The sequence below is a fragment of the Meriones unguiculatus genome, chromosome 12 (genome assembly GCF_030254825.1).
Source record: "Meriones unguiculatus strain TT.TT164.6M chromosome 12, Bangor_MerUng_6.1, whole genome shotgun sequence".
Taxonomy (NCBI): Eukaryota; Metazoa; Chordata; class Mammalia; order Rodentia; family Muridae; genus Meriones; species Meriones unguiculatus.
The window spans coordinates 65,383,882-65,408,124 of NC_083360.1; the positions used below are offsets into that span (position 1 = coordinate 65,383,882).

The window sequence follows — 24,243 nt, forward strand, 5'->3', positions numbered from 1 at the left end:
TGGGGCCTCTATCGGGCTGCCTCTGAGCCCCAGTTTCACACTTCCTGGATAGTAGGAACACTTAAGCAGGTCTACAAAGTACTGAAAAGTCTCCAAAATCACAGAAACTAGAAATTATCTGCTAGCTCATCTTAAAAACTCTTCCCAGTGACTCAAACCCAAGTTGGTTTTGTTCTTTTTTTTTTTTTAAGTTAAATTAAGCATGGCATCTCCCTTGTACTACATGAGCCACAGAGTAAGCAACTGATTTTTCTCATGTCTCTTGGTACTCCTCATAGAAAAGAAAATGCTGTGAGCCTAGTGACCACATCTGAGACATTGGGATTGGGATCCTCCATAGGTTTGACTCACAATTGACATCTTGACTACACTGCTGAATTATTCTGGGGCTTCACTGTAGGGACCCCCTTGCTGTATGCTGACGTGACACTAAAACTCGGAAGACTATTTCCAAAGAGAAGAATCTGGGTTAGCGCAGAAGTGGTATTTTCTGATCACGTCAGTTTCTTTCCCTACAAATAGCATCTTGCTATTCACAGTGTCACGGTGTGCCTCAATTCCAATAATTCACAATATTCCTTTTACCTTACCTGTTCTTCCTTCTGGTTTGACACTGTCTGATGTGTGAGTGTTCACAAGAAGGAGAAAGTGGTGCCAAGTGAGATGTTCCATTTCGTAGAAGTGGCTAAAACTCTTCCGCTGATGACGCAAGAGGCCTGGAAAACTCTGTGGCAGAATGTTCCTCTGTGTGTGTGTGTGTGTGTGTGTGTGTGTATGTGTGTGTGTGTGTGGAGAGAGAGAAAGAGAGAGAGAGACAGAGACAGAGACAGAGACAGAGACAGAGAGACAGAGAGAAAGACATAAGACATAGCCTAGGTCTGAGGGTTTATTTCAGTCCATCAACCTTTCACCCTTGTGGTGAAGACTGCAGATACTACCCAGCCTAGCTCCATTTACTTGCGGTGTTGTTTAGCTTATACACATTCTGTACTTTTTCAGAGATTTGTGAAACTAATCATTCTAAAAGGGAAAAACATATTTCAAAAATAAGACCTCTTGGGCTTATAGGTGAGGGCTTTCCAAGTTCAGCATAAACTGTTGAGGACCAAGGTGAGTCCTCCTAGGCCCTAAACTTTCATGACAGGTTGAAAGCGAGATTTTTAAAAGCTCCACTCTAATCGATACACCACATGGGAAGAGTATGCAAAGCTGAGCAAGCTGCTTCTCTTTCCCTCTTTGCAAGGCCTCCAGCAGGTGTGGATATGGCAGGCTTGCCCGTATTCGCACACCTATTAGAGGGAGGTGGATTTTAATAAGGAAAGCGAAGAGCGTGCATTCCAAGTGCCCTCTCGCTCTTCCACTGCGTATTTCTGGGCTGTCAGATCTGCAAGGGAAACACGTCTGCGGAAATGCAGGGCTATGCTTACTGCTTTATTCTTTTCAAACTGGATGAGTTCCTGAGCCGATAAGGAGGAAAGGCAGCCTTGTTGAACATTTAACACGTGTCTAATAGTGTAATAAAATACCCCCTAGCCCACTCGGGCTTTGCCTGACATGGATGCAGCAGGCTCAGCATCTTCTGGCCTTTTCCTGTGGCCATGTGGTCACCCTGGAGCTCATTAGTGTGTCCTACCCCTGGGTGACACCTCAGAGGTCAAGCTGTCTGACCCTCTTTCCAAGTGTTGAGGAAAGAGGTGGCACCGCCTCATCCTTCTCTGCCCAATCATCGTGTCATAGCAAAGAGAAAGAAGTAGTACCTCAGTCATCCTTCTTTACATCACAAAAGCTGTGAGAAAACCAGAGTCAGGTATCCTTTGAAGAAGGTTCGGGGTTAACTGAGGGTTAATTCACCCCTTCTTTCCTGTCATGGGCTAAATCAAATAATTAAATATTGGCAAGGAGTCAAAACCCAGCGTTGTTTCACCCCAGATTTGAGTATCCTCACCCTGAAGTCTTTGTCAAGGGTTCCTTTTAAACTAGGGTTCTGAATGAGTCTAATTGTACCTTTAAAACTCATCAATATTGGATGTTTCAACTTGTCACTCTACAAGAAAGTACTTTGCCATCCCTTTATTTTCAAACCAAGACCTTAATACAGAAAATAACTAACGCCGTTGTTAGGTTTAGTAAGGACCTTTCAAAACCACCTATAGTATTCTTTTCCACTCAAAGGGGAAAGTAAAAGGGCACTTTATGGAAGAGAAGGAGAGTGCTCGCACCGAATACACTTAAAGGGCACATTCAGTCCCGAGTAGGGCTTGGTCCCTTTATAGCATATGTTCTATATTGACGGGGATTAAGTTTCTCTCCTGAATGGAACAATGCACCATCTCAGGGAGCTACTGTACTTTCCAGAGCAACAGACACCAGCCCAGGCAAACGGCAAACAGAATCGCGTCCCCGCAGCCTCAAAGAGCACTAACCAGGTTGGTTCCGAGCGCAGAACTGCTTCTGCCTCTGCACATCTCTCCTCAGATCAGCTCCTTGCTCCCTTGCCTTTCCGTCCCTTTCCCTCTTTTCTGCTCACACTGTTCACTTTCTCTGCACCCCCCCACCCCCGCTTTGTTATTCAGCATGTCTGATTAGCAGGAGTCTGATTGGCTGGCTGCCTGCTCTAGAGAGATTCCATTCAGCTTACCCCCCACCCATCCACCCACCCACCCTCGCTCAGGAAATGTGAGCGAGGCTGATGGAAGCTGATAGGCAGGGCTGGAGTGCGAGCCCCAGCGCTGGATGTGACAGCACCGGGCAGAGGAGCGTTAGCAGCTTATTCAGTGTCCGATTCGGATTCCGGCAAAGATCCAAGCATGGAATGCTGCCGTCGGGCAGCTCCTGGCACACCGCTGCTCTTTCTGGCTTTCCTACTCCTGGTAAATGCCTTTTCATTTCAATACGTTGCTATTGCCACTTGGTCTGGGTGCTCTTGGAAGGGGTGTGTGTGTGTGTGTGTGTGTGTGTGTATGTGTGTATGTGTGTGTGTGTGATCTTCAAACTCCAGGTAAAAGAATTTGCAGGGTTTACAAAACCCAACAAAATACAAACTCAACTCCTCTGAGAATTTTAACCCCAACTTTCCCAGAAAAATCAAATATAAAAGACTTTCTGAAACTAGTTACAGGTACATAATGATACTCACAGCAAGACTTAAACTTCAGGACATATGGCAGTTAGTAGTGCTGAGAACTATATGAACAGTTGGGTGTTTGCCTGGAATTTGGGGGACAGATGTACTGAGATCAAACTCATTGTGGTGTTTTGGGTGTTCTGAAGGATAGCCGGTGAGGAGCTTGCCTGCTTCTTGTTCCCCCAGTGCCTTGCCTGAATTACGTTCCTCTATACATAAGGACTACTGAACCAGGTGAAAAAAAAAAAAAAAAAAGGAACGAGAGCCCTGTTTACAGTCAACCCAGATTATAGCCCTTAATTACTATACTCGTTTATGGGTTCAAGTTAATGCTAGTGTTTATGAACTGAAGATTAAAGTCTCTGATCTCAGATCTACTTCTGAAGGCAAACAGGGATCGATGACTTCTTGTCCTTCTGACGACCAGTCACAGTGATAAGGCTCGTCTCTTGAACATCAGCACAGATTGCATTTTTGACTCAAAGTAAATGTTCCATTGTGAGTCATACTTGGTTTTATGGGCAGAAAATGAACATATACTGTCCAAAAAAAATCTACACTCAAAATATTAATAGCAATGCACATTTCTTTTAAACCAGAGTATTCTGGGCAGGCAGTTTAGTAAACCTCATCTGAAGGTTTGCTTCCAAAATTTGCACACACCAATTCCAAAGAAACGTGACTCTAGCTCTCCCTGTCACAACTATGGCATGCCAGAAGGTCTTCAGAGGGGGGACCAAGGTAAAAGCACAACCATTGTCTAGGACATGCTGTTTTGTAAATGGGGAAGGAATATTTTGTTCTGCTCTGATTCTGACAAATTTGATCGACACTGGAATTTTGATGAAGGGAATCAAACCATTTGGGACAATTTGGAAAACTCAAGGAAGATCAGTGGGATGCAGTGACTAGACAGCAATGAAGTATTTTCTTGCATTGTCGTATCTTAATCAGTTGCATCGCTGTAGCTACAAACTTGGAATACTGTTTGGCAATTAGAAACAGTTTCGATTTTCATGAATACTTAAACAAAAACTAAGGTGTGAGCAAGAGTAGACTAAGCATTAGTTATGCCGTGGACTAAAACCAGCAGTGTGGGAGGTGTGCTTTACGGCTGTGGAGCAGGCAGTTTGGGAAAGGTGTCTCATTTTTTCCATAGGGGGTATGTGACTTGCATACATCATTAGTTTGTCTCATCTTTCCTTCTTTGTGATTGTTTTTAAAATGTATGTTATTCTCCCATTAAATTGCATCATAAAGCAAATTACCAGTTCACATTACGGGCTATGTTATTTTCATGTGGAATTATGATTTCATTATACTTAAACAACACTCTCATTCATCAGCAGACTGATTTTCTACTCATTTGGTAAATACATTACATTCCCTTTTGATATCGTGAATATTCATATATCTGAGCAAGTAATTAGACTGGCATTGAAAAAAGTGTGTATTTCAAAACGATTTAATATATGTTTGAATTATAATGATTACATTATGGAATTAGAATGAAATCACCAAGACTTGTTTTAAGCATATGCTTAAGTGATTATGAGTTTGAAGATTGTGCTAGAAAAGAAAGAATTATAATGGCTGTCATGCAGGTTGTGTCTGAAGATGTCAAACACTAGGTTAGTTGTTTGAAATTCATTCTTGGCGCTCCTCAGAATAGCCCTGTAAAAGAGATACTTTTAAGCCCATTTTACAGATGGGAAATCAAGTTTATATGTACTTTGTACTGTGGGTATCAGGTGCTCAGGAGTTAAAGACATACTCTTCATTGGAGACATGCCAGCTTTACAGATCAGTAAGGCCTTTAAAGATAGGTGCAACGGCTGCTCACTGTGCTTCGTCATTAAATGCTCTGTTTAGCTTTGTACCAAAATGAATCATTGGCTTAAGAGAAAGTGAACTTTAGCTCGACCTGTGGTCGACTTAGAACCAGAAGTGTGACGTCATCGGCTCAACTTTCAGGCTTGATACAGGAATTTAATTGGAGGATTTGTTATTTCTATATTTCTTTCATATATTACAAGAGTCTGTCTAGTATTAGAATTAACTAAGCATATCTATCCTGTCTGTCTAGCGACAAGCCCAGTTGTTACCCGAGCAAACGATACTTCATTTCATTGACAGCTACATAATCTGTATTAGAACTTGGTTCTTGAACGTGTACAAATGCAGAATGATATGGAGCCTTATTGTTGTGCACAATCCTCTTTTCTCATAGAACATTATTCCTGAGACAATGGGGCCCTTGTGTGCCAGTGTCTGTCCTAGCTTACTGTCCATATTTTAATGCACAGTAATCGTGTCACCATAGACTTTCTTTTTTTCTCTCAGCAAAGTGTTCAAGAGGTTTCATCTTGCTATTCAGGTCATATTAAAGTTTCTGTCCTTACCCAACTTCCCCAGTCTTCCCACCCTTCTCTCTTTTGTCTCAATTGTTTAGATCAAAAGAAATGTGCCAAAACCCATGACCGGCCATTGACACTTGTGTCCATCTACACTTGAATCTCTTCCTGTCAGAGATGCATTTAATCAAGCCCGAGTTTGCTTTGTGTTTCTGTTAAGTGACTGCAAGGCCCTTCCCCTGCTATTGTGAGGGTTGCAACAGTAACACTTGGAATTATAATAAAGTACATGTGTTTTTCTGTTGAATTTCTTTTTCGTCTCTACACTAATTTACACATGGAAACTGGTCAAACACAATAGCCCATTCCCTTCAGCTCCTCTGGCATTCTCCTCGACTATTATCTAAGTGAATCTGTCTTGGATGGTGAGAAGCACCATTAGCCTGTGGAATGAATGTTAAATGCCTTATTACAACAGATTGTGTCCTGTTCCAGAAGTGTGTGTGTGTGTGTGTGTGTGTGTGTGTGTGTGCGTGCACACACACACACACACACGTGCAGACATGCATGCATGTACAAGCCTTCTGAATAACTGCTTGCTCTCCATCTATTTTTTTATTCTCATATATATATATACAATCTTTAAATCAAGACTAAGGACTTTCCTTAAAAATCTATAGGAGTAATAGAATTTGTTATAAAATTACTTTCCTTACAATTTTGTGTCATTCCTTGTCATCTTGGTTTCCCATCTTTAGTGAGTTTGATGTCAAGGGCCAATATCCCTTTCATGAGAACCAGTGTACCATTTCATATTAGTGGAGGGAAGAATGTCCAATAGTGGTCACTAGTGAACCACAGAAGAAACCTGTCACACTGGGGAAGTTTACCCTTGGAAAAGTCTATGGATAGTAAAGACTTGAGCAGATGAGGGACAAATATAAGCGCGTGTCTGTCCCATTATATGATGGTAAATCATGTTGGTGCCCTCTATAAATGTCTGTGAAGAATGTGGAAATCAGTCTTCCGCATTCATTGTTGCACAAGTTCATTCTTACTCTGTAAAGTTAAAGTAAGGGTCTGTGCGATTTCATATGAGCATAAGATACTATATATGTGAAAGCATCTAGACGATGTCCTTTATACACAGATATGAGACCTGCTGTGAGCTTGACTAAGAGAAGGACTGATCGTCTCCATCCAGTGTGGCTCTATCTTCCCATTTCTCTCCTCTGACTTCATGTGCACAATCCAGTTTCTTTGGTCAAATGACAGTTCTGCTTTTAATTTGTGTATCTCTCAGGTTCCAGGACTGACACTTTCTTGGGTTCAATTATTTGAGTTCCATTCTGCCTTTTCCTCGGCAAATGTACTCTCCGATTTCTGAGGTCTCATGAGCCAAGTGACCTTAGAGTGACCTCTTCTCAGAATGAGGACATGAGTCTCATTTTGACGGGGAGGGGTCCTTGAATCACCACGAATGACCTACTGGTTGAATGTGCTGAGGTGGCCTCAGGGACATGTGCATGATTCGAGTTTCAGACTTGCCATCTTTACTCATTTTCCTCAGAAAGCTGCCTTCAGGCTTTGTGTTTTGACCAGGGTGAGACAGATTCATGTCATTTTCTGTCTACATCATAAAAACTGTACCATGTGGTCGGACTTTGGCTTGATTGGCAGTACTGGCTCATGAGCAGCTTAGGCCTGGCATACCAAGGTGATGTAAGTCTGAAAGGATCCTAATTGAAATAGGCCAGCACAGCTGTGTGGGGAGCCGGCCTGCTAACTGGGTAAGCTGTTGCTATCAACCCCTTCTTTCCATGAGCTCAAAAATAAATGACTAAATCGCCCCAATTCCCAAACTTCAAGATTAAAACCTACATCGAATAAAGCTTAACTGTTCTCACTTTCTTTTGTCTTTGTTGGCTGGAGCAACCAGAATGATGGGTAGTTAGTTAGTTAGTTAGTTAGTTACAAGTTTTCTGGCCATGTCAAGGAGCTGCCCAGTGGCTAGTCTGCAGCCAACAGTGACCTTTGACCTTTTACTGGTTTTATTTCCAAGAAGCTCAGAAATTATGAATTGGGTTAACTGTTTCTTATATTACGTTCAGTAATATTCCCTGGTTTGGTCAAAGAAATAGATATCTCAATAATTAATTATAAACTTTCTTATAAGAAATACCATAATTTCTGTACTTAAATATCCCCACCCCAAATCCTACCAGTGCTACATACATAGTTAGCACCAAATCATGTCTCAGAAGGTATTAAAATTATAATTCATTGCTTTGTCTAAAATATTTACATGTAGCTTTATAGTTCTTGTTTTACTGTGCATCTATTTCTGTCCTTGCATTTTCTGTGCTTCTATTTCTTCTGATAGACTTGGATTTCTGTCTGCCCTATAAAGCCACGGAGGGACATCAGAATGGGTGATATATGCTCCTCCTACTGCTCTCAGAATCTCAATCAATGTGGTCAAATGAGCTAGTAGGTAAGGAAGAATGACTCAGCAAGTAATCTTACAGGTGGAGGAGAAAACTGTGAACCTTTGCTTTCAACATGAAGCATTTCACTCTTTTTGTTTTGAGCAAGATCATGTCAAAGTCACTTAATGAATTCAAAAGAGAAGACACCTACTTTGTGTTTCTGTCTTAGATATGTACAGGCACACAGTGAATAGTAACTGAACAGTAATTCCTTTGGCTGTTCTCAATTAAAATGAATCATTTTGCAGATTTCATGTATATTTTTTATCCATTAAGGTCTTAAGTATATTTCCTTTCACAAACTTTGTCCTGGGGAGAACACAGTATTTACATTAGCTACAGTTTCACAAAACAAAGTATTTATAAACGCTCACTTAAACAGACCCAGTGTTACTAATTCACCTATTTCTTTTTACTACTGGGCATTGAAATAACTAGCTCTCCCAACCTTTCTTGTGGCTAGATTATGCTACTCAATTGAGTTCAGGTCAGTATGGTTAAAAGGGTCATATGGACCCCTCACAGCTGATTTTCCAAGAATGAAGCTCTCTTTTATACCTGCTCAACAAAATTAGAGAATCTAGTACAAAAAAAAAGTTTAAACTTTTAGGAAATCAGGCTACCAAGTGGCCTGGGTCTCCAGATGACTCCAGATCTCAGGAACCTACACCATGAATGCTCATTTAAATACGGGAAATAGCCTTTGCTATGTGAAAATCCTAAAATTTGTGGAAATGTGTTAAATGCTCAAAACCTTTATAAATAACATATGCTTCAAATTTAGATTTTATGCATTCTAGTACATACTTGTAAGCGCTAATAGCTCTTTCCATTTATTATATGGAAAAAGAAAAATAAGAAGATGCCACACCACCTTAATGGTGGTTTAACCTTTACCGTTTGTTATTTACTGCATGCTCTGAGTGTGCTAAGTAGCAGCTGGGATGGTTCTCCAGGAAAGCAGAAAGAGTGGATCAACTTTTCGTGCATGGAATCCATGGGTGCATAGAGGAATGGCAAGGAGAAAAGGAAACAGCGTAAGATTGTAGCAAGTCATCTGAGTTCTCCTCTCCCGCACCCCAGCTCCAGACAACCAAACTACCGCCATATAGGCACACAGATCCAAAGCAAGGCAAAGGCAATAAAAAAAATAAAAAAAGACACCAAGAAGCGAAATCCAAGATCTAACACTGCAGTTACTCCAGTGACAGAACACCAGAAAACCAAAAATTGAACAGTTGACAAAGAAAAGCGGGCTCCCGAAGGCAAAGGAGACTTTTGTGCAGCAGCAAAAAAAGCAAAGCCTACTTCCTGACTATACCTGCTCTCAAATTATCTCTGATGTATTTTTATTTTTTTTCTTGGAGCAATCTCCATCACTTTCCCGTCTCTACAGCAAGATCCCGGAGGCAGCTAAGAGTCAGAAGTTTCTTCAGTGTGTAGTTCTGGGGGCTGAAAATGCACCTGGCCTGGTAGGTACAGGCTGTGTGGAGAGAGTTGCCTCACCTCCCGGCACAGATAGCCAAGTGAGAAAAAGTTTACATCTCCGAGCAGAAGCAGGGCTGGAGCCTGGCATCCCATGGTTTCTCTTCACTAATCTCCACAGTGACCTTGAGTCCTCAGTGTAGCTCCGCCCTTTAAAGATCCACATCGTTATCTAGTTCTGCCACCTAAGGTCCAAGCCTCCAGTCACAGTGGACCCTGGGAGTATTCAGTCCACAACAAAACTCTCACAGAGACACGCTGCTGAGGAGAAGCTCTGACATCAGTGTGAATATTGGGCTCCAGCACTGGTCCCGGCTCCATCGCCTAAGCCCGTAACTGAAGACAGTTTCCACTCCTGTCTGCGCCCTCACACATCGCCACTCTAGGATGCTGAGAGAGAAAAAGACTGTTACAGGCTTAAGCGGCTTTCTTCTTCTTCTTCTTCTTCTTCTTCTTCTTCTTCTTCTTCTTCTTCTTCTTCTTCTTCTTCTTCTTCTTCTTCTTCTTCTATAAATGTGATTGTTGTCACACTTCAGGCGATTAAGACTATCCAGACAAAAGTCATTTACCTTTCACCATCTGATCAATACAGAGGCAGAATCTGTAGCAGTAGGTAAAGGTTGAAAGACAGAATAAGACATAGTACTTGTAATAATGATCTCAGAGGTCTGTTGGGCATTTTGTTATTTTTAGAATATTAATTTTGCCTTTAAAAAATAATGTTTTCATGGACAACATTTCTGTAATGCACATTATCATTCTTATCTAGCCTCCAAACCGGTTCATTTACAAATAAGCCACCTATACCTATTTAGATGCTATTCGTTAAACCCTAACAACTCTGTGTAAATGTATTATAGCTTCCCTCAGACTGTGAACATGTTCTTTTTATAAATGATATCAGTAAATATTTGTCTTCAAACATCAACACTTTTCAAAATTATTGCAGTTAAGAATAACAATTTGGCTGGGTGTGGTGGTGCACACCTGTAATCCCAGCACTCTGGGAGGCAGAGGCAGGAGGATCTTCGTGAGTTTGAGGCCAGCCTGGTCTACCAAGGGAGTCCAGCTCAGCCAAGGTTGCATAAGAGAAACCTGTCTCAGAAAACAAAACAAAACAAAACAAAACAAAAAGAATAACTATTTGTATAAGAAAACACACTGCAACAGTTACATAGTTAAGATTAATTCTTTACGAAAACTTTTGTTTCAGAGCAAATCTTTGGCTAAGCATGGTTGCCAATGATTGCCCAACTGGGAAACTGAGAAAGGAGGATAACAGAGCAAGACCCTGTCTCAAAACAAACAAACAAAGAGATAAAAAATTGTTATTATTGTAAGAATGATTATTATATGTGAACAGTATGTGGGGAGTTACCCGTCCCTCTCTTACGGGGCTGCACGATGCTAGGTTACAGTCTCTTGTTTTTATTATATTCTACTAGCAAGGCAATATGCAAAAATCTATGCAAAACCAAATACACTTTATTTGAAATTATACATCTGAACATACCACAGTAGTTTGAACCTCAGGGAGTTATTAGAATTTCACCTGAAGTCTTCTTAAAATAATTTGGTTCTAATAAGACTTAAATGATCTTGTGTATCAGAGGAAAGAAAAAAGAAACAACAGAAAATCTTTTGTATGAGGAATAGGTCATTTCTAAAATGGATTGATTTTATTTCTGAAGCAAGAAATTTTAGGGCTCTCATAGTTTTGCCACCTGTGAATTATTTGGGTGCACCTCATAAGTGGGTTCTTTCTTCTATTTGTTTAAAGAAATGAGTGATATGCTCGCCAATTCTACACTACATTAATTTTCACGGATTTTCCATTTTCATCTTCATTGCTTTTTCAGATTTTTTTCCAAAGCTTCTGCCATCCTCCTACTAAGGCTTTGGGTATTTTCCCTTCAATTTTTTTGCCTAGGGACTTTCTTTAAGTTAGTTTGGCCTACTGCTATAAATGTTAGAACAAAGGAGTGTGATAACCTAGGACATCCTGACATAAATTCCAAGAGCATGAAAGAAATGAGACAGGAAATTGTCAGCAACCTATAATAAATTCAAACTGTCCAATAAAATAAATATACTTCACTTCATTCTCATAGAAAAGTATGGTTGGGTATCTGATTTCCCAACCCATTTCGTAGGCTATAATCTCAGCCACCATTTGATGTCTTTACATGCATTGTTTAAATTTTGAACTTCATCAGCAGAACCAGAAATGAAGAGGGTAATGGAAACAACCAGAATACCCATTGTTCAGGTACTAGAGTGAGATTTGGAAGGGAACTTCGGAGAAATTTCCTGCTTTATCACTTGTTACAGCCATTGGTCATTGAGACCTTGCTTGGGGTTTGTCTGAGATGACAAACATGCTTTGAATTTCCTGGTTGTTCTGTAGAAGTGTTTGGTAGCATTTAGACTACCAAATCTTGCACCCTGTATACTGAATGTGGCCTCCAATGACGGGAATGATTATTATATGCTCCAATGATCTTTTTGGAGACAGGAATTTGGTGTCATCATATTCTTACCCCCACCCCCACATTATTTGCCTCCTTGGCAGCAGGCAGAGTTTGATTTAACTAATGTATGATTTAATTTAATGTAAGTTTGCTGTGTGAATAAATGAATTGGTTGTCCGCCATTGTACTTTTGTTTCACAAATAACTGAATTTAAAATACAAAGCGTTGGCTGGGAAATTTGAGTCATGTCTGTCAGTAAACACTCCTAGGTAGGGACAACCATAAAATCCGGATTCCCTTCCTTTAGGTCACTCTTTTCTAGAATCCTGGAGCTGTCCTTAGTTGGGAGGTGGAGAGGGTTGCTGCACTATGACCTTGTAGTCCAGGTGACAAGCTGTGTCACAATAGTAAAATGTCATTTCCTTCCTTCCAAACCAACAAATGTGAATAATTTGTTGGCCCATATATAAAAGTAACTTCCTAAGGGTCTTGAATGTAGCTAGTCTCTAAGAGTTGGCTGCCTCCCTTGAATCAATGTAAAATTGTGTAATTCCAGGGTCAGCCCTATGTTTGGTGCTGGGTAGGTTGCATTAAAGAAAGCATGGTATAAAAAGTGGGTCTTTCTACATGTAATATCAGAAAGGGCTTGGGATAGGGGCAGGCGAGACAGGAATTAACTGGCCAGTGCTTTCCACTGGTTTTATGTTGCTGTCATGATATTATTTTCTTTAAACTGTATATTTAACTATTGCTGATGTAAGGGTGTCTCTGCCTAAAGAAATAGACATATTAATTCATTATTTATAGTGATTCGGGAAGGAATGTGTTAGAAAAACTCTAAGTCTCTAAAGATTTATATTTAAGATCATTTTCTGAGTTGCGCCTCCCCCCACACCCTGAAGCCCTCTTTTTCTTAAATAGCAATGCTGAAACCTAAGATTAACAAGTGTGTTATGCTGTCTCTGTGTTTATTTGATACATAAACACCTGTCTTTTCCATCTTACGGCTATGCTAAAGAAATGAAACCTTTAACCTAACCCCTCACTCAAGCTAACAGCAGGCTCATCAGCAGAGTACAGGCCCCTCTTGCTGTGCTCTTCCCTCAGGAAGCTTTCTCACCTCAGCTGGGTGAGGCTACAGCAAGCTACAAGCTGTAGGATCTTTTCTGCTGCAGATTGAAGCAGGCACTTTGCCACTAAGCTGAATCCCCAGCCAGGCTACAGAATCTTTAAAAGAAGCAAAATTGTGATTTAAATGGGATTCACAAAGTTTTACATTTCAGAGACCCCTAAATTAAAAAAAAAAAAAAATTAAAGGACGGTTGCAGGTAGTTAGGAAGTAAAGAAAATACACAGTGGGTTTTTTTTTTCTATCTAAGGATATTAATAAATAAATACATGAAATATCATTGATTTGTTAATCAATGATATCAATGTTAATGATAATTAATTTTAAAGAGTGTGATTGCACTAGTGTAAAAAACACCTCATGTGTATCAATCTACCTCCTCATAACAGCCTTGGGGAATCACAGACCAGTGAACTGGGAGGTGTCTCATGTGGGCAAGGAAGTTCTGGCAAAGATCAGTTCTAATGCACAAACAGACTAAATGAGTTTAATCTTGTCCCACCACCCCTACCCTCCACTTTGCTTTTTTCATGCATGGAAGAAGTTGAAAGTTAATTGAAAAGCCAAAAGTGCCAGGTGTAAGCAAATTAAAAACAAAAACAAACAAACAAAAAAAAAAAAACACCAACAAAAAAATCCGTATGGTTCTTGAAAAACTAACTTGGGTCCTTTCTGTTTTTTTCCCTATTCTGAGTATCACTGACATTTTTGCAATGGATCGGCCTGCTCCATGCCAGTCTCTCTCCCTGGGTCAAAAGAAAGAAGAACAGAAAGGATGTTGACATATTCTCTGTCAGGCTCTCTCTCCGAAGGAAGCAGCATTTCCATCGAAGCCAAGCCAAGGAGAGAGGGAAGGGGGCATGCTCAGCAGAGATCTGACAAGGACAAAACAGGAAGATGAGTTCAGGAGACAGAGCACAGACAGGCCATAGTGCACCTTTCAAGCCATGAGCAGGAGCAAGGACTACAGTACTTGTTCTAGAAAGACAGTTCTGGGGGCCACATAGAGTGAAGAAGACAGAGAGGAGCCCAGAAGTTATACTATAGCCCTCTTCCAGTGTGGCACCAGGGAGCTAACAGGAACAAATGCACTAATGCCAAGGAGGAGTGTCTGCTAGCAGGCTGCAGAGCCACTGGTAGGACACCCACCTGTGGGCTCTTTCATCTTAAAACTCAGGATTGGCTAGGACTCCTTTTAGGTACTAGGGCTCAGGTCCCACTGCTTATGCAAGAGCTAGAGCCTGGCACTGGGTAGGTGCCCCGGAAATGCTTGTAGGGTGAAGGTGTGCAAGAGTGAATAATTTTAACTCAAGATCTCCTTGTTAAATATTGTGAGCCAAAGTACAGGTCTATCTCTTTAAAAAGTTACGGAAGGCATTTTAGAGAAACAAATATATCCATACCCTAAAATAATTAAGAATGTTTTCCATCAAAGGGTGAATATGGAACCATTCTCTCTGAAGAGGGTCTCACAGTTTCAGACTGATCACTCTACTCTCTCTTGGTAAGCTTGTCAAAGCAGGCTGGTATCGTGACATGATTTTTTTGTACTTTCTCCTGATTATTGGAATCTAAGGCTGTAACAATGTTTCCTCGTGTTTGGTCATTAATTTGTCTCTTCCCTCATCAGAAGAACCTATTAAACCCTTCAGATTCATGTCCCAGCCATAAATCTTTCTAGGATTTCAACATGTGCCTTTGCCCTCGTTCTCAACACCCCACACCATCTAATCTGGGTTCCACATGTAGGTTCCCCCTTTTCAAACAGCTGGATATCCAGTAAGGAAATAGCACTGTGGACCTATGCTTAAGTCATCTGCTCTGATTAATGCCTGTTATCCTCACTAGAAGAGAAACCACTTTTAGTATAAAACTGTGAATTTAGAGATTTCATTTATGTGACATTTGATTGAAAAAAAGTCACAAATTTTAGAAAGAAGCCTGAAATACATGTTAATATATATATATGTATGTATATATATATATATATATGTATGTATTTGTGTGTGAGTTTACCTAGCAAGGAGTCTGATTTTTAATTAGACATTGGGGTCCTTGGGGATAGTCCTCCTTCCTGGTTATGAGCAAATAGGCTCTGTTGCACACAAAGCTTTTCACACAGCTTTAGTATAAAGCTGATTCTGGGTTGGCCTTGCCCCATAACATAGACTTTCCTGGCAACAACATCAAACAGGTATTTATGTTTAAAATCATATGGTTCTTTTTTCATAATAATTTTGGACATCCACCACTCTTACTTTCCTTCTCTCTTCCTCAAAATGGACTTCAACAGTGTAAACATCTCTCCAGATTTGGCAAAGAGGAAAAATGTGATTTTTCATGTGGACCCGTGTGCCAACTACTGCCGTGTTTATCTGTGCTAGAAAATACTCTGCCACACCTATTTCACAGATAAGAAAACTGAGTACTGAAGCCTAAAGGTGGTGTGAGTTTCTCAACCTTTCATCTCTGTGTATTCAATTCTTACTGCAAACAAATCATATTAAAATATGCAGCACAGATTATGTTCCTCGTTGTTTGAGCTATGTTTTGGCCTCTTTTGGCAGGCGCCTCCCCAACATGCTGAGTGATTTCCACAGTTTCTAAACCAAGTTCATGAGAGTTCACAGCTTGTACCGTATTTCATCGATCCTAAGATACACAGATTTTTTTCCCTGACTTTAGAACTTGGATGCACTTATAATTGATAGCAGGTCACAGTTTAGTGGGTGGCATTTCTTTAAGAATGCATAATATTATATAAAACAATAGTGTGACTTCAGTCTTAGGCGTCTTTCATTTGATAGAGTACGCTTTCTGGATTTTTCCAGTGTCTGACTGATAAGGCAGGCTGAAGAGTCCTGTAGAGAGATAAGATCATATAGCCCTCCTCCTGCTCGATCCTTCCTCTGCAGCCTCCTCTGGTGCAGTCTTGCTTTTTGTTCTGTTTTGGTTTTTTGTTGTTGTTGCTGTTGTTGTTTTTTGTTTGTTTGTTTTTGTTTTTGTTTTTTTTTTGCCACTCTGTCTTGTTCTAGAGCAATGGATAGTCTCTACTTAGAACTTATAGGAGCCCATGCTTTTCCCTATCAAGGTCAAAAGGATCTACCTATCTCAGTCTCAGTGTGCCTCGGTTTCCTTATCTGCAGGCTAGTATAGTGTAGTCATTGTTGTTTTCTCTACTTCCAAATCTTCCTACACTTAAGAATACATCATCCCTTCTCATTTCATTGAGCCTGGGCTTGGGTAATTTGTAAGATCTCCATGTAATTCCCAAACACACTGACTCTGACAGCTCCTGAACAAGACATCTTGAGCTAGATGGCCTGGTATTCAATCTTAGCCCCGCCCGCTAGGATGATAACCTTTCTACAATCTTCTGTGCCCCTGTGTCCTTGCCTATTAAACAGCTGTCAGCAGTATCACCCACATCCAAAATCATAACAAAGTTAAATATAATGATTCACACAACATAGTTAGCACAGGCCCTCACTTGGGTAGCAAGGACCCAGTAAACACCACAGCCATTCTTATTTTACCATAGATGCTGAAATGTTTCTACTTCATTCTCAGAACTACCCTCTTTCTCTTCATTCAAGACAGCTGACAGCTTTGCTTACTAACAACAGCTTCCCTGTGCAACCTCAGAGAATAGGAATGAGAAGAAAAATGATTCTTCTTTCACATGGAAGAGGGGCTTTTGGATCTACTGAAACCAGTAAGTGTAAGACAGAAAAAAACTGGAGGTTAGCTCAGGAAAGTTATCCCATGAATCCGCTTATAAATGCCAACCGCGTTGATCATCTTCTTTATCAAAGCGCACTGAGAACTCTGGATTGAATATTGTCTGGCCATCTTCTGGCACCCTTACCACCACCTGACCAAGAGCTTCAGCTACTGTGGTCTAAAGAAGAGTCCAGGTAGATATCCCAAGTAATTTGAATATGTGGCCAGGCTTAAAACAAACAAACAAACAAACAAAAAGCCAACATTGCTCTAAAAGAAAGTTGAAAAGATTGCAGACACCTGCCCTGACCCAGGAATGGTCTCAACACTGAAGAGTCACTATAATGTTCCCTAACAACATTAAAACTCAATGAGCCTCGTGACCTCCAATAGTGGTCATGTGCTGGTTCCAGTAGCTCTTCCAGTGAATGGGAATGGATTGTGGATATAAGTTGTAGGTGTGCATGTCAGACAGAATGGTTATGCATAGTTTTAAGATTAAGATCCTCACGTGTATTGGTGTGCACAAAAAGCTTGCCCAGTTGTGAAAACTGTAGTATAATATTAAAACTACTCATTTGAATGGGTAAATGTCTAATTATTAAAAAAAAAATGGAGGCCATGGAAAGAACAAAACATTTAGTACAAGGTAGAAATTCGAGCCTTTCTCAGTCTGACTTGAGAAAACAGATAAAGCAAGGCAGGCACTCCGAGGCCTCCAGTCTTCTGAATCTGCTCGTCATTCAAATCTTTGGTTTTCCTTTTTTTCTTAGTGGCCACCATATCAGAGTCAACATTTTTGGATGCTCCGCTGCTGTCCTCAGGCAGCTGAGCTTAATTCGGGTCTGGATGACTAACTCTTACCGAGCCGTAGCTCATTTAATCAGTCGGGGAGTCTAAGTTCCTCTTATCTGTTATTGAAATACTTGTAAAATTAATTCCTCACTTATTCCTTTGGCAGCAACTTCCCTTCCTCATCGTTCCCCCCAAAAAAATGTCCATATGTTTTTAGTGCCCATTGAAGTGAGCTTCAAATGAATAATAAAAGTACCCTGAAGTCTAGAAAACCAAAACGCAACATGCATCACACAAACTCCTTTTACTGGTTCTGGCTGTGACTTCACTGTGGCTCAGTTCCTCAGCTGGAACGCAAGGCTCTATCAGACACCACATTGCACCCTCACTCACAGCTGTCTAGGCGCACACAGCCACACTGTGGAGGCACTGATCGGGCCAAGGTCATGAGCAGTCTGGAAAGCTCGTGGTGTATTGTGTCCACTGTAAGAAATGTTCACTCTAGAGCACTAATACAAGGAGTGGGAAGTGGGGACAGGAAGGATGTACCCCGCAAAGGAGAACACATATCAGAGGTAATCGAATGTGTGAGAGTGAATATAGGTGTCTGTGGGATGGGACAGATGAAGGAGACTTGAGGGAGGGGAAATTTTTCATATTGATATTAGGATCGGAGCCCCAAATATTGTTTGGATCTAGAAATGCTGAGTTAAAAGTACTGCCAAGGCATTTGAAGGAATGGAATGATATCCTAGAGATTGGGAAAGCTGTCACTTTGTAAGTCACCAAAAACACAAACAAAAGATAGTTCTGGAGAAAGAGAAAAGGTCAAGAAGATCATCATACCATGGGGTGGGTGGGGGGAGGTGACTGGGAAACCCCTTCAGAGATTCCAGCATTTACCAGGAAGGATGAGTAAGAAAAGACAGCGGGAGGGACAGGCAAGCTGTGGCTGCCAAGGAGTATATTGCACATCAAGACTTGAGGAAGGTCAGAGGATGTGGTGAATGACAGGATCCAGATGAGTGGCAGGGGCGCCCAGTCAGTCAAGACGTGGGCAGAAGCCAGATTGCACCACATGATGGAATTCAGGGGTGGTGAGGAAGTGGGGACAACGAGGGAGGTGGATTAGCCTTCCCAGAAGCTTTGAGGTGAAAGGCAGGCAGGCAGGAGTCAGCAGGCTACTCACCACTGACAGCATGGAAAGGCAAGACTGGGAGGCAAAGAGCAGGAGCAGGAAGATAAAAGTGAACTTGGTTTTAATAAAAAGAGGAGAAAGTGCTTTTGTCTTAATAGCTCAAAGAATGCTGATAGCAGCCATGTGTGAAATTGATTTCTGAGGCCCAGCACCAGAGACAGTAAGACTATGAGGCCAGGCAGTAGTAAGGCATGATTTAACGCCTTCACTCCCCCTGCTTATTACAAAGCAGGCTTTTAAAAAGGTGCCTGGGGTGCGCCTCAGCAACCTTGATATTGTCTGTGGCTGGCATCCATTTTAATATATTTCTGAGACAGTTTGGTGACCATAATGACCATAATATGACTTCAGACATTAATCTATTAACATGTCCTATTGCTAAGAGTGTTTTGTGCAAGGCACATAAATATTATCACTCTATTAAATAATTTCAAATGGTGCTTGAAGGACTAATGCATCTTGCTGAAAATATAAAGGTGACAGGCTCCAAATGCTTTCATGTTGAAAGCAAACTACCAGCTATATAAAGCCTCAGAGCATCTGCTCCAAGTTTTCAAACACTAAGGAATCTTATGAGAATCCCAAATACAGTACTGTATTGTATTTCATACACAAATAAACATTTACCAAGTGTTTTAACTAATGGCTTCTTGGTGTTGTTATTGAATTTGCAAACAACAGAACCTTGTCTCACCTCCCAAATGCACAAGACTAAATGAAAAATTTCACCTGTGAATAAAAAAAAAAAATGCCAACAGTTCATGGAAGTTAGCCAGCTCAAAAAGCAGAAGAAGAAGAAGAAGAAGAAGAAGAAGAAGAAGAAGAAGAAGAAGAAGAAGAAGAAGAAGAAGAAGAAGAAGAAGAAGAAGAAGAAAAAAGTCTGTTGAACCTGACTGGAAAGACTCGAGAAAACAAGCTCTGGCTGATGCTAACCACCGTTGTTATTTCCTGGCTCAGTCCAAGGAGACAAATACTGTTTATTTTGGTGACAGTGAATTAGAATGGACTGTTGAAAACTCCATCCGTTTAGAGAGACAAAATACATTTTACTGATTCAAAATTACAGAATTATGCATTCTGTTCCAGATGAGAGAAAAGAGCAATTGCAAGGAGTTACTGTGATGCACTCCTTTAGCTAGAGAGCGCAGAGTGCCAGTTTGCTGTAGTTCTAACAAAAGCATCCTCAGAGACAGTGCCTGGGCTCGCAAAATAAATGGCAGAATATAAGTGGAAATGCATCAGTACAACTAGAAAACAACTTAAAAATTACTGCTGAAGCCACATAGTGGGGGACAGAAAGTGACAGTAGTAGTTTCTAAACTGGTATAATTTGTGAATATTGTTGGGACCTCAGTGTCGTGGAAACATTCATAATTAATTCAATCTTGTTCTCTAACACTTTGATTAGAATTTTCTCATTGTGGAAACTAAAAACAAAAAAGCAAATCTGCCTTTTATCCCAGCATCTGGCTGACTTTTGCTTACAAGTGATTGTAAGGAATTAAATAGTAAACATTTATTAATAAAGACTATAGAGCATAATTTCGCATTTATCTTTTTTGAGAAGTCACTTTAATGTCTTCCATGGGTTCTGGGTGAAGAGAACTGCAGAAAGAAAGAAAAGAATCCTAATGGAAATTATCGGGTTCAAGAGTCACATTGCTAAAAAAAAAAAATAAGATATAAGCCATAAGACCACCCATCTCTTAAATTTGATGTAGCAATTATACCACCCAATAGTCATTCATATATTACCATTTTACCTTTAAGGAAATCTTTATAGCAACTCTGTGAGTTAAACCAAGGCAATGCCTGAGTCCTGCCTCATAGATCAGAAAAATATTTATAAATGTTCATAATAGGCTAATTTAGAGGTCTAGGCACCTCAGAAGTGATTTGATGCCCAAACTAGGGTACACTACACTAAGTTATTTAAAATACAACAATGGCCATGTTAAGTCAGAACAAATGTACCAAAATGACCCATTGTGACCTGATGCCCAGCCTGTGTCCTTGCCTAAAAGTTTTCCGTCAGTATTATCCATGTACACCTTCAGAAATGCTTTAAATTCAAATGTGATTGCACACAAACATAAACACAACACACATATACACAGAGAACAAACAGACAGACAAACGCATACAGACTCAGTGAGACACACATGGACACAGACACACAATCTCTCTCTCTCTCTCTCTCTCTCTCTCTCTCTCTCTCTCACACACACACACCAGTGAAACACTGACCATTGATCTTGGTGCCAAGTCCTGGTCAGAATTTATTGTTGAAGCTGAATGCTATTCATCTTCTGTCTATCAAGGTTTTGCAACAATAACTTGCCTCTGAAAATCTTAACATCATAAGTCTAGTATTAGAATTTTTAGATTTAGATTTATATAGCATGTACTGTCCCCAGTCTAAAACTCTTCCTTATGTTAAATTTATTTTTTCCTGGTTATGACTAATTTGATTTTTCTATATTCTGTACTGCACTAATTTGTGTGCTTTCTTGACTATACCATTTAGCTTTTTTATTGGTTGCAACCTTTACCCTTGATTTACCCAGAACCTCATGCGCCCACACTATTCCTGTCTGTGTAGCCTCTAATCCCAGCACATTACCTCCTAAGAGTATTCTTCCCATGTGGAGCAGCGGGTAGCCTGTTACTGACTATTGAGGTGATTTGACAAATACTCAATGGGGGCATGAATTAGGCTACATTAAGGAAAGATCTGGCGAGTTAATTGCCATTCAGATTTAAACGTTTTGGGTAAATTCAATATTGGCATTAAGAGCTGTGTGAGTAAACAAAGATGTGATTGCCTTTCTTTCCTAGGAGTCAGGCTTACCTGCATCTTCTCCCATTCCCTCGCTCATCTACAGGTTGCATTTATTTTCAGGCTTTAAAGAAACAGTGTACATGAACAAGAGGCAAAACTGCCAGCCATTATGAATTAGGCCCTCAACCACAACTTGTCCTAGCGTGCCTTCTGCTCCAGGAATATTTACTGACACTGGTTAGATATTCAGAGTCCCCCATGGTACTGGAGGACAACTGCGTATTTATCTCTGTCCCGGCCCTCACAAAGCACCCAGCCTCTGATGAAAGCTGTTTCAGCAAAGTGCAATGCAAAGACTCCCAAATGCTCAGGAAGCTATAGCATCAAGTCCTAGCAATGTGCTCCAAACGTGCAGGAGCAGCAGGTGGTGCTCTACCTGGAGAACAGGAAGTTTCACTAGACAAAGGCATGGTAGCTGCACCAGAGAGCAAGAACAGGAAGACACAAGTCAAGGGAAATAAAACAGGTGTGAAGAAGATGAGGGAGATCAGAATCAAAGCAACAAGCTAGTGAGCACAGTGTTAAAGGATCTGGGAGCACCTTGTATGACCAAGAAGGGCGAAGTGTCATCAGGAGCAGCAGCTATGAACCCAGAACATTTAGGGTCAAACTAGAAAAAGATTTTATATTCTGCTTTGGTAATTTGGACTTTATCCTATTTCCAACGAATCTTAACCTCTTTTTTTTTTTTTTTTGAGAACCTGATGAAAGCTATGAATCTTTTTTCCAGAGGTATAATAATAACACACATATGCCCCAAATGTTGCATAGGGTTTTTGAGCGTTCACAGCCCACCTGGAATCCATTATTAGATCCCACCAGCTATACTTGCAGAAAGTCTCTTAGCAAGGAGTGAACAGTTCATCTGTGTGTTTTCTACCAAGATAGCTGGCAACAGTATGGAGGACAGACAGGTGAGAGTAAAAGAAAATAAATAAATAAATAAATCAGATGGTAAGGTTGCTGTAAAACACAAGGTGCCAACAGTAAGACTGGAATTAAGAGTTTGAAGGAGGTGAGGGTGAAAGAAATAGACATTGCTGAAGTGGGTTTGATGACCCTGAGTGAATATAAAGGATATTGAACAAATATTCTGTGGTTACTTGATCTTATTCTTCCCATTAAAGTATAAAGCCTGAACAAGTGTTTGCTGCACCAGCCTGGACTCACAGAAGCAAGAAGAAAAAGCCAAGCCTGGAGGATTTGAACTCCACGTTCATTCAAAAGCCTCAAGTCTGTCCAAAGGCTCAGCCTGCAGAGAGCTGTGGAGTAGGGAATTTGGAAGCTGAGGGATAGTTTTTGGTAGACACAGAAAAAGATCAACAGCTGTGGCAGACACTAACTCTGGAGAAGAAGCAGCCACAGGCAGCAGACAATCTGCTCAAGTCCATATCTTTCTTAACCTGGGCCTTCCTGGCTTCAGAGTAATTTTGGAATCACTGAGGTGTGTGCTTGGTTTGGTTTACATTTAGAATGAGGAAGTATTACTAAGGCCATTAAGTAGATACTCTGAAGGATTTATTGCCCAAACTGTCAAATTTGCAAAGCTGTTTCCACTACCCATGCTTGCCTCCCACCCCACCCATTGCCTGCAAGGTACACAAAGTAAAATGCTGTCTACCCTCCAGGTCTTTCTATCTCCCTCTTCTTCCATAAGGATTCTGGCACTCTGCCCAAAGTTTGGCTATGTGTCTCAGTATCTCTTCCATACCCTGGTGGGTAGAGTCTTTCAGAGGACCTCTATAGTAGGCTCTTGTCCTGTTCCCTGTTTTCTCCCTCTACCGATATCCATACCCTTTGCCTTTCTAAATGAGGACTGAGCATCTTAGCCAGAGTCCTCCTTCTTGATTGGCTTCTTATCCTATATTATATGTCTAATATCCACATATAAGTGAGTATATACCATGTGTATCTTTCTGCTTCTGGGATACCTCATTCAGAATGATCTTTTCCAGTTCCCACCATTTGCCTGCAAAGTTCATGATTTCTTTGTTTTTAATTGCTGAGTAGTATTCCATTGTGTAAATGTACCACAATTTCTGTATCCATTCCTCAACTGAGGGGCATCTGGGTTGTTTCCAGATTCTGGCTATTACAAATCAAGCTGCTACGAACATGGTTGAGCAAATGTCCTTGTTGTGTACTTGAGCATATTTTGGATATATATCTTGGAGTGGTATAGCTGGATCTTGAGGAACATTATTCCTAATTGTCCCATAATATTGAAATGGACACTTGAGAACTTATCTAATGTGAATATTGGAGGGGAACCTAAATTACACCAGAACCCTGTGAAGCTTCATTTAGAATCATCTCACTAAAACTTCTCTGGACACCAATGGCACAGTGGTCAGTTGAACAAGAGCTGGCCAAGTTCTCCCAACAATTTGCTTGACAATGACATGGTAACTAGCCATCTCTTCCAGTTCTCTAGTAACATTTCTAATTTGGGCTTTTGTCCATCAAGCCCTAAGCCATATTAATTTCTTAACTTTCCACTGAATAAAAAAAGTTGTTTTTTTTTTTCATAAGGAATGCTTTCTCCATGATTCCAACCCCAACATACGCTTTCCAGGGCCTCAGATGTTTCCTTAGCACTACAGATGTTTTGTAAATTCATTTCGGCAAAAGT

At 40.6% G+C, this 24,243-nt stretch overlaps 1 protein-coding gene across 6 annotated transcripts in view; it reads left to right on the plus strand.

Annotated features, from left to right (window-relative positions):
- Adamtsl1 (ADAMTS like 1) overlaps positions 1 to 24,243 on the plus strand; it is a 904,412-nt gene that overhangs the window by 504,139 nt on the left and 376,030 nt on the right. For 2 of the 6 annotated variants that reach the window (XM_060365809.1, XM_060365810.1), the window contains exon 1: positions 2,440 to 2,870. The exons of 3 other annotated variants lie outside the window; for them this stretch is intronic. In XM_060365809.1, the coding sequence (XP_060221792.1) occupies positions 2,808 to 2,870 (63 nt within the window). In that variant the 5' untranslated portion in view covers positions 2,440 to 2,807. Of the gene's footprint in view, positions 1 to 2,438; positions 2,871 to 24,243 lie in introns of those variants that run through there. One more of the 6 variants, XM_060365808.1, reaches the window with a different exon arrangement.